The 10719-nt window shown below is 34.7% G+C and overlaps 1 protein-coding gene across 1 annotated transcript; it reads left to right on the forward strand.

The window, feature by feature from the left end:
• The first annotated feature begins 528 nt into the window (after window positions 1-528).
• On the forward strand, window positions 529-7409 carry LOC107785443 (UDP-N-acetylglucosamine transporter UGNT1-like). The gene is made up of 10 exons (XM_016606749.2): window positions 529-855; window positions 1887-1963; window positions 3519-3680; window positions 3785-3918; window positions 4046-4176; window positions 4270-4314; window positions 4407-4504; window positions 6372-6479; window positions 6977-7033; window positions 7115-7409. Exons 1-10 carry the CDS (start codon window positions 732-734, stop codon window positions 7187-7189), a joined length of 1011 nt encoding a protein of 336 aa, XP_016462235.1. The 5' UTR covers window positions 529-731; the 3' UTR covers window positions 7190-7409.
• The last annotated feature ends 3310 nt before the right edge of the window (window positions 7410-10719 follow it).

Below are 10719 nucleotides of genomic sequence, written 5' to 3' on the forward strand. Positions count from 1 at the left end.
CATGAAATAAACTCACTAAAAAGAATAAAATGATATATATCAAAAAGTTCCGATTTTTCTATGGTATGATTTTTCCGGAGACTACTAGTATATACATTTTGTCCCGTTAATTTAGTAGACAGATTTCACCTTTAAAAATAATTAAATGAATTTTCCTTTTAGTAGACAAATTTTCGATTATTTGCACCATATGACTTCATCTTTTTTTTTTTTTAATGCACTATTTAATTTTGTCTCCGTTAGTTGAAATAAAAAAGACCACTCGTGCAAGCATGAGTGTACCATTAAAAAATTATTTTTGTGGAAATTCATTCCTCTTTTTTTTTGGATAAATAACTTAATATTTAACTATGTGCACATTTTTTTTTTTAGAATATAGGGCCAACAAATAATATTAGACCAATTCTAGAAAACATACGCATAAAATATTTAATTTTACAAAAAGACGATAGGTTCACGTGTCCCATAATTTGTACCTAAATCTTCCCCTGCGTGCAAGATAGATGAACCCATTAAGCATCCAGTCCCATAAAAAATACATCATCTCAGATAGTTTTCTATTCACAAAGCTCAAACATCCCTCCAATCTCCATAATTACTTTTTTCTATTGAAAAGGCAATATTCCTCCATTTTAAGTAATGCCAACTGAAGTCTCAATTCTTGTCAAAGTGCAACACTTCTCTCTATCACTTTCTGCTTTTCTTTTTTCAACTTCTATTCTCACTCAACAATGGTATCCATGGAATCATCAAAGAGTACTGAACCACAAAACTTGCCGGTGTTTGGCAAGAGAAGTCCTACGGCCATGACCAACAAAGGTGTTTATGTTGCCATCTCTTACATGGCTTGTGCTGGTTAGTCTATTTTCTTTTTCTATCTTCTCTTTTTACTCCTGGATTCTTGCATATATATTCGAGGATTTAGTCATGGGAAGGTCAACCAGTTGCTCAAAGTATACGCATTCACGTAGGGGCCGGTGAAGGGTCGCATCCAAAGGGGCGTGATGTAGAGATCATACACTAATGCAAATATTAGTGGCTACTTCTGTGGCTCACAAAGTATCCGACATTCACGGAGGTCCGTGAAGGGCCGCACCCAAGGATGACGTAGACAGTCTACCATAGTGTAAACATTAGTGTCTACTTTTACAATTCGAATCTGTGATCTATAGGTCACACATAGACAACTTTATCATTGCTCCAAGGGCTCCCCTCCCGAGATTTAGTTATGGGTTTAAAGTATTTTACAGAGGATTGTATATACTTAAAATCTTTATGTCAAAGGAGAAGAAAAAGAAATATATTAAAATCTCCTTATTCTTAAAGAGTAAGAATTTCTTCTCCTTTATGTTTAACCGGAACGTTTATGATCAGCCCATTTGTGATAGTATATCTCTTTTCCTTGTCAAAAGTTAGCACATGCACCACAACAATTTGCTAATATATAATATATGATGCATGGCCCCAAGACTTTAATCTAGTGGTTGGGCTCACGTTATATTCTGACGCAGACTTATATTTAAGTGGAGAAGGATAGAGTAACGTGCCTATTATTTATCCAGTTTTTTGAACATGATGCATGGCAAATTTGTATTCGAACATTGTTCTGACGACAAGCATCACCTTATGAATTTAATCATATTTTTTCTTCTTTTTTTTTGTTCGCGGGGGGAGGGGGTACTGGGGTGGGGTGGGGGGTTAATTCTATGACTTCTTTAAATTTGCAATGAATATATGAGACGTAATCACTAGCTAGGTAACATTCGAAATCTTTGTGAATAAACTACCATTCTCAAAAAATGTGCAAAGAATTGTATTTGATCTACGACAATGCTTCAATTTTCTTTTATTATACAATTTTTTTATATATGTGCACTTTTTGGCAGTTCTCTTGGTCATGTTCAATAAGGCAGCTCTTTCATCTTATAAATTTCCATGCGCAAACGTGATCACACTTTTTCAGGTAATTAACTACCTTATGTTAGATTTATTCAGATGATTTGTACTGATTTCCCAGTATGTTGGTTAGGTATCTATCATGTTAATTAAAGTTTAGTAAACAAATTGCATAAAAATGTTGGTTTAATTAGGTATTACGTCAATAAGTATTTAGGGGAAAACTATGTTGCTCACATCATTCAAAATTCTCGTTGCACACATGTGTTGATCATCCAAGACGATTTGGGTGTGGGTTTGGGATCTTGCTCTGGATTTGCTCAACCTAACTTTAGTGTTTTTACTACACCTATGGCCAGTTTGGTTTGATTTTGAGTTTATGTCATATGTATAATCACATAGTACTAGAACACTTTAAAATTTAATCATACTAGCTTTAAAAATGTATACTTATGTAAGTCGTAATATATAATTATTTGCTGTATCTTAACACCACTACTTCATACTCGTACTCTTATCCCCGAATCCTAACATTTAAGTTTGGACTTCTAGATCCGCACTTGCAGCGAGTGCCCACACCTGTATCCGAGCAACATAGAGAAAAATGGTATAAAGAAAAGTTGTGCACTATTGTTGCATACAGCAGCCATGTACATATGCACTATCCTTTTCCAAAATTGTGGGGCTTATATCAACTTGAAAAAATATCATGATTCTTCGGTTCTGTAACTTAAATCAGTTTTGGTTCAGGTTTTCATTGTTAAGTGAAAATTAAAGTCCTAAAATACTTATCAAAGGTGGATTACCTTTTAACATTTAGCCTAAACAACAACAACAATAACTCAGTACCCACAAGTGGGGTCTGAGCAGTATAATGTATACGCAGAACTTACCCCTACTCTGGGGATAGAGAGGTTGTTTCCGAAAGACCATCGGCAACGTTTTGCCTAAACAAGGATAAATATCTTGCTAATGCCTTCAGGGGTTGAGTTGGGGGGGGGGGGGAATAAAGCGCTATTTTGAAGCAAAGGTTTAAAGTAAAATACAATACTTAGATATAGGCAAAAAATCAAACTGATGGACTTCTAACAATTATCTATACCATGCATCACACTGATTTGAAGCTCCGGTTAACAATATGTCTTTTATGTTATCTTTGTGTGTGCTTTCTCTTCAGCAGAAATGTGGAAGTTTCTTTCTGCATATTTTACCTACTTGAACTGAAGTCTGATTCTGTTATCTGATGTACATGCTTGACTAAGTTATCTATCTTGTATTCACTACCAAAAATAAAATAGAATTAACTACCAACTTCGTCGCTGATCTGTCGCTAAATCGTTCGTAACTAATAGAATTTCTTAATAATCGGTCACTAATCCGTTGCTAAATAGAATCAGCAACGGAGTTTTGTGTTTATCTGTCGCTAATTCCTGTTTTTTTTAAGTAGTGATTGTTGCCACTAACTCACTTGTCAATTCGCCACATAGTACTTTCTGTCTTACCAATTTTAGCCTTTTACACAACTAGATTCTTCACATTCTAATTAACAAACATATTTGTTTTAGCAAGATTTGATAATTTCACGCTCGTAAGATAAAGCGATGTTTTAATATAATGTGCAGATGCTAAGTTCAAGTTTGATTCTCTATGCTTTGAGACGCAGGAGAATTATATCTTTCACAGTTCGGGATTCACATACTGTGGTTAAGCACACGACAAACCTTGTACCATTTAAGACAGTACTTCATTGTACTCCTGTCGCATTATCATATTTGCTTTACATGGTAAGTATTAATTCTCCTAGTTGATCTTCTTAATGTGTAGTGTTTCTTCTTAGTTTTCAGTTGTTTCTTAAGTAAAATCTGCAATTTTTTGTTTTCGCTGGCAGCTGGTGTCTATGGAATCTATTCGTGGAATTAGTGTTCCTATGTATACCACTTTGAGACGAACAACTGTTTTTTTCACAATGTTAGCAGAGTATTTTTTGACAGGGAAAAAACATTCATCGTATGTTGTTACATGGTGAGAAATCATTCTAGCTATAGCTTCCTTTTTCATATATATACACAGATATAAAGAAATGTACCTAGTTATTACATAGTATTTTAATTTGGTGTCTTTATGAAAACACTTACAAGGGTCTCATCAGTGTAGGAATTATCATACTTGGCGCGTTTGTTGCTGGAGCTCGAGACCTGTCATTTGACTACTACAGTTATACTATCGTTCTCGTCTCCAACATAACTACAGCAGTATACTTGGCTTGTATAGCTAACATTGGTATCTTTACTTTTTTGCTTTATTTCTTCTGCGATGTCTCTTTATGAATTTCATCGACAACTTTTTTTATATGTTCCCAATTCTCTAATTTAGGAGAATCCAGTGGCCTTAACAGCTTTGGCCTGATGTGGTGTAATGGTAAGAAAATGCTACCATTATATTGACTCTGTGTATATCGGATCGATAAGGACATCAATCTGCCTGATTTGACAATGTGAGACTCTCTGCAGGTATAATATGTACACCAATTTTGCTACTTTGGACAGCATTCAGTGGCGACTTAGAAGCTACGATAAATTTTCCATATTTGTATACTGCTGGCTTTCAGGTACTTAGTTTATAAAAATCTCTCTTTAATAGTTCTTCTGGCTAATGTCTTGTTTCTGATCTAGCTTTAACGTAGATACTTCAGGATGTACTCGTCTTTGCTGTTCGTAATTCTTCTTGATAAAATGTCTATTGACTAATGTAACTAAAATTTGATCTAAAATAAACACTAAAAAAAGGTCTGCCCGGTGCACAAGGCAACCCGCGTTCACGCAGGTCCGGAAAAGAGCCGCACCCAAATGCTAAATTCATCTGTCAAGTGTATCATCCTTTACTTGGAAAACATGCACTTTACTGCTACTACAGTTGTAAACATTACTAGTTGTTCTAAATGTTGCTGCTGTCACTCTGTTCTAATTTAACTTACATTTTTTCTTCTGTCTGTCTCTCCCTTTAATCTTAACGAACAAATACGCCCTGCATATGCGGTTATGGTGTTCTCACTTTCATGAAATACTTGTAGTTACGCCATTGGCAAAAGGAAAATGTGGTAAAAAAATATTGAAAATCTTGTTTACTGGTGATACTTGTCTTCATTTTAAGGAAAATAATATATATATATATATATATATATATATATATATATATATATATATATATATAGGAGATAAGAAGACAACAAGAGGGGGCTCCCTCAAGAGAGAGGAACAGGTAAAGAAATGTTGGTTGACGTAGTTAGCTCTATAAATAAAGGTAATTTTGTTGAGAACCAACTAGTTAATTAGTTCCAAGTATAGGCATATAATATATTGGATATTAGCCACTTCCTTAGTCTTGTTTGAGAAGTTCTATAGAGAAGCTACCTTGAAGAAAGAAAATCACAGGAAGAAAGATTTGGTAGTAACTTCCAAGAGGATTTAAATCACATGAAGAGAGATTTGCTAGTTACTTTCAAGAGGAATTAACATCACATTATCATGAATTATGAACATAACTTCATTGTCTATACCTATGTGAGGATAGATCTAGCACTAGGATTGTTTGAATCCAGGGGCAGAGCGATCGAGAACACTAGTTACGGATTCGGTTGAAACCAACAGCTTTTGTCCAAACTCTGCGTTTGTCATAAGAAATTCATTAAATATGTACAAATAGGGGGTCAAATGGGCGGGTTGCGCTGATTTTGGGCGGGTCAAAATGAACTCAGTCAATAAATAGGTGGGTCAATTGACCCGCCCAAAAGTAACTTGGGTTGAGATGTGTTGGGTCAAGTCGGGCTAAAATTTGGGTCATAACCCAACTCACCCAACTCTTACCATGCTTTAATTAATGTGTGTTATTTTCTTATGTATTGTTTAATTATCAAATAAGACTTTTTTTCTTTTATATAACATATCAAACAAAAAAAATATTTTAAAAATATTTTAACAAAGTTATTCGTAGATCAATTTGGGCTAAACTTAGTCCAACTTTAGACGATTGAAATGGGTTGGGTCAAGGTGGGCTGAGTTCAATAAATGGGTGGGTCAATGACCGGCCCAACCTTAGGCGGGTTGGGCGGTCAAATGGGTTTGGGCTCAAATTGCTACCCCTATGTACAAATTATTAATTTAGAATCCAGTAACTTTAAGACGATCGGAATCCCAAACCCACAAACTTCAAATCTTAACTCCGCTTCTATTGGAAAAGTTTGTTGGCTTGAGGTGAAGTATAAGATTAGCTTTTCTTATTACTCACTAAATGTGATCTGCCTTTCTTTCTGTTCATTTTTTTGAGCCAGTCGAACTTAGCTTCTTGACCTTGATATTCAAAAAGAGTCCCCAGCTAGCTATAATTCTTTATTAAAATCAGTTTACTCGTTAGATTTGCACAGAAACAGTGCATGGATATAATGTTCTAACTGAATTCCATGCTTCATATCTTTGCAGGCTGTGATTTTTCTATCTTGTGTTCTGGCTTTCTTATTGAACTATTGTGTATTCCTAAATACAACTATCAATTCAGCACTTACACAGACAGTTTGTGGAAATCTTAAGGTATGTGGAGCTACCGTAAAGTTGTCTTTGTGTGACCTATAGGTCATGGATTCGAGCCGTGGAAGCAACCTTATGGATTCGAGTCGTGGAAGCGGTCACTAATGCTTGCATTAGGGTAGACCGTCTACATGACACCCTTAGGGTGCAGCCCTTTCCCGGACCCTGCGTAAATGCGACGGCCACTAATACTTGCATTAAAGTAGGTTGTCTACATCATACCCTTAGGGTGCGGCCCTTCCCCGACCTTGCGTGAATGCAGCAGCCACTAATGCTCGCATAGGGTAGGCTGTCTATATCACACCCCTAGTGTGCGACCCTTCTCGGATCCTGCGTGAATGCGGTATGCTTTGTGCATCGAGATGCACAATGCAGTTGAAAAATAAACATTCTTTCAATTATTAAAATTGAAAGTGAACTAAGCCCCTTTAGATTAGTTTTTCTTTTTGGCTATTTTTTCATATGTGCTCTTTTGTAACAACTAATGACTTCATATGCAGGACTTTTTTACTGTTGGATTCGGCTGGATAGTATTCAGAGAACTTCCATTTGATCTGGTTAGTATAATTAATACACTTCAATAATTTACTATTAGTTTATACAATTACTGATATATATTACCATTTTCTTAATGACAGTTGAATGTTGTTGGCCAATGTGTTGGCTTTCTGGGATCTGGATTGTATGCTTATTGTAAACTCAAAGGCATTTAGCTGCCTGAGTGATGTTCATCTTTACTTGGAGGAAAATTAACTATAAATCTATAATATAATCTTCAACCATATTGTGAAACAATATAACTGGTATTTGCCCAATACTTGAGCCTGGAAATGCCGCAATTAACATCAGTTTATCTATCTTTTGGCTGAAGTAACCTCAATTTGCATGAAAATGTGTCAAAATTTCCAGTTACGTTGCAGCAGGTTTGAGAACACCAAGGGACTTTAACATATTTGAGAGTTTAATCAACAAATAATTGTCAACAGGATGCTGCAGAATTAGTAAATAAAAGGAAAAAAGAGAACTCAATTGAATGTGAAGTAATTTCAATTGAGTTCAAGTTCTAAGCACTAACATTGTGTAAGTTTTTCTTACACTATCATGTCAGAGGCGGATTCAGGATTTGAAGTTTATTAGTTTCTACCGTAATCTCAAATTAATATATAATAATAACTGGGTTCACGGTTAAATATTTATAAATATTTAGTGGATTTCTTATGTAATGACCCAACCGGTCATTTTGACTTTTAGAACCATGTTCCCCTAAATAAAACTCCTTGTATGTGCTTTTATTAATTTATGACTCGCGAAGATGGTTGGTTAGGGATTTGGAAGTGTCCGGGTTGAAATCTGAACACTTGGTTCCTTAAGTTGGCCTTAAAATGCTAAGTTTGACTTCAGTCAATATTATTAGAAAACAACCCCGGAATAGAATTTTGATGATTCCAACATCTCCGTATGGTGATTTTGGACTTAGGAGCGTGTTCGGAATTTTATTTGGAATTCCGTAGTTAAATTAGGTTTGAAATGACTAAAATAGGTGAAAGTTTAACCAGAGAGTTGTCTTTTTGATATCGGAGTCGGACTCCAGTTCTGAAAATTTTTAAAGTTCTGTTATGTCATTTATGACTTGTGTGCAAAATTTGAGGTCAATCGGACTTGATTTGATAGGTTTCGACATCGAATGTAGAAGTTGGAAATTTTAAGTTTCATTAAGCTAGAATTGGAGTATGATTCATGGTTTTAGCGTTGTTTGATGTGATTTCAGGTTTCGACTAAGTTCGTATGATGTTTTAGGACTTGTTGGTATTTTTCATTGAGGTCCAGAGGGACTCGGGTAAGTTTCGGACGGCTAACAGATTAATTTTTGGATTTGGAGTTTGCTGAAATCTGGTGTCTGGTCTCCTTCTACGCGATCGCGTGAGAAGGTTCACGATCGCGTAGGCTTAATTGGGCAGCTGAAAATTTGTTCTATGTGATCGCATGGGAGCGTCCGCGATCGCGTAGGTTGGGTGAGTTGTGCTATGCGAACGCGTGGCTAAGGCCGCGTTCGCGAATAGGAACGGAGGGAGGAGCTGGGCCACGCGCTTAATGCTTCGCGATTGCGTAGTTTTGCGGAGTCAGTGCTTCGCGATCGCATGGGATTTTCCGCGATCACGTAAGGTTATTTTTGGACAATAAAAATTTGTGCTACGCGATCGCGTAGAAGAAATCACTTGGAGGAGAAATCACTTCGTCCCATTTTCTATTTTTACTGATTTAGAGCTCGGATTGAGGCAATATTTGGGAGATTTTCAGAGAAAACAACGGGGTAAGTGTTCTTAACTCAATATTGGTTAAATTACCCGAATCCATCACTGTTTTTATCATTTGATTGGTGAATTAAATTGGAAAAGTTTGAAAACTCTATTGGATAAATTTGAGGATTTGAGGGCCGAATTGTTATCGGAATTTAGTAATTTTGGTATGGGTAGACTCGTGGTTGAATGGGCGTTCATATTTCGTAATTTTTGCCGGATTCTGAGACGTGGGCCCCACAAACGATTTTTGAGTTAATTTCGAATTTTTATTGAAAAATATAGTATTTTATTATGAAATTTATTCCTATAATTTTTTGTGACTGTATCGAATTATTTTGGTTAGATTCGAGCCATTCGGAGTTGTATAATTGAGGAAAAGGCCTACTAGTGGATTAAATTAGAGCAAGTCGAGGTAATGATAAGGGTAAAATAAGATAAAAAGATTGTCTTTCTCTTGATTTAGTATAGTGGACAAGTAAAAGTGAAAATGTATTTTTAGTATAATAAACAAGTAAAAGTGAACGGAGGGAGTACTTAGTTCATTCTATCCTGAATTTATCTTTTACTGCAATTTATACAAATATAATAGCCTATTATATAGAGTGGTAAAAGGACTTTTATGATTATCGACCATAAAAATAGAGATGAAGCATTAACCTTTACCAACTTGATCTTGCTGTTCCTAGCAACAAACATGCATGAAATATTTCACGAAGTATGAGCACAATCTAAAGCAGGACAAAAGAGTTAGCTTTTATGTTGAGTGAGCCCGAACAGAAGCGAACATGCACTATATCAGAGCAAGTTTAGAGCCTGTTTGGATTGGCTTATTAAAGTATTTTTACGCAAAAATCATTTTTAAGTCATTTTGTAGTGTTTGGATAAAGTAAAAAAGTACTTTTAAGCACTTGTTTTTAAGCTAAATGACAAAAACAAGTCAATAGTTAAAAGCTAAATTTCCTAACTTGTGGCTTAAAAGCTATTTTGACTTTAAAGTCAATTAAAATAAACTCATCCAAACGTGCTCTTAGTTGGCTCAATGGAGAATAAAATAAATTATGTGAAATAACAATTGATGTCGAAATAGATGCAATAATTATCTATACCATATTAAAAGCATGAACCCCTTAGTTAAAAATTAAATTACTTTTTTATCCCTTAATAATAGAGTTTACACTAGATATAATAGTCAATTTAATTACTTTTCTAATATTTAGTACATTAAAATCAACTAAAATTTTGCTCATTAAATTATTCCTTATTTGAACGATGTATGAAGCCCTAATATTTAGGACTCTAAAATTAATAAATATTTTTACCTTATATAAATCAACTAATTTTCAAGTAAGTATTCCGTATTCACCAAATTGCATTTGGACATGCGACGAAGAGTTCCAAACTTCCAATCCTACTGCAAGTTCCACTCGGTCCAACGTGAATAAGAAGGATGGGAATCATAAGAATCGATTTGAGTGGTTAGAAAGGTACACAAGTTCCCATAGACACATAATTTAGTTCCGTAAGCTTTATTAAAAAAATAGTTACATTAGGAATAAGTACTAAAATGTAAATACACATTTTACTAAATACTATAATTAGATATAAACTAAGTCAATTTTCATAATTATGATACTCTCTAGCTCAACATCAAATCCACCAAATACTTTCAAAATGACACAAGAATTGAATGCCAGATATGGGTAAACATGCAAAGCTCGTATTCTAAAAGGGCGCCCTTCATGAAGTATCGATCGATATTTTTACCCTACATAAATAAATTTCACATGAGACAATCTAGCTAATTGGGATCAATATTCTATCATTTTTTAAAATTTATATTTATAATATAATTTATTTTATAACTCAAATACATTATTCAAAAATATTGTTGTAAATGTTTATATTATATTAATATAGATACATGCGCAAAGCGCGTAATATAA

The sequence above is a fragment of the Nicotiana tabacum genome, chromosome 9 (genome assembly GCF_000715075.1).
Source record: "Nicotiana tabacum cultivar K326 chromosome 9, ASM71507v2, whole genome shotgun sequence".
Classification (NCBI taxonomy): Eukaryota; Viridiplantae; Streptophyta; class Magnoliopsida; order Solanales; family Solanaceae; genus Nicotiana; species Nicotiana tabacum.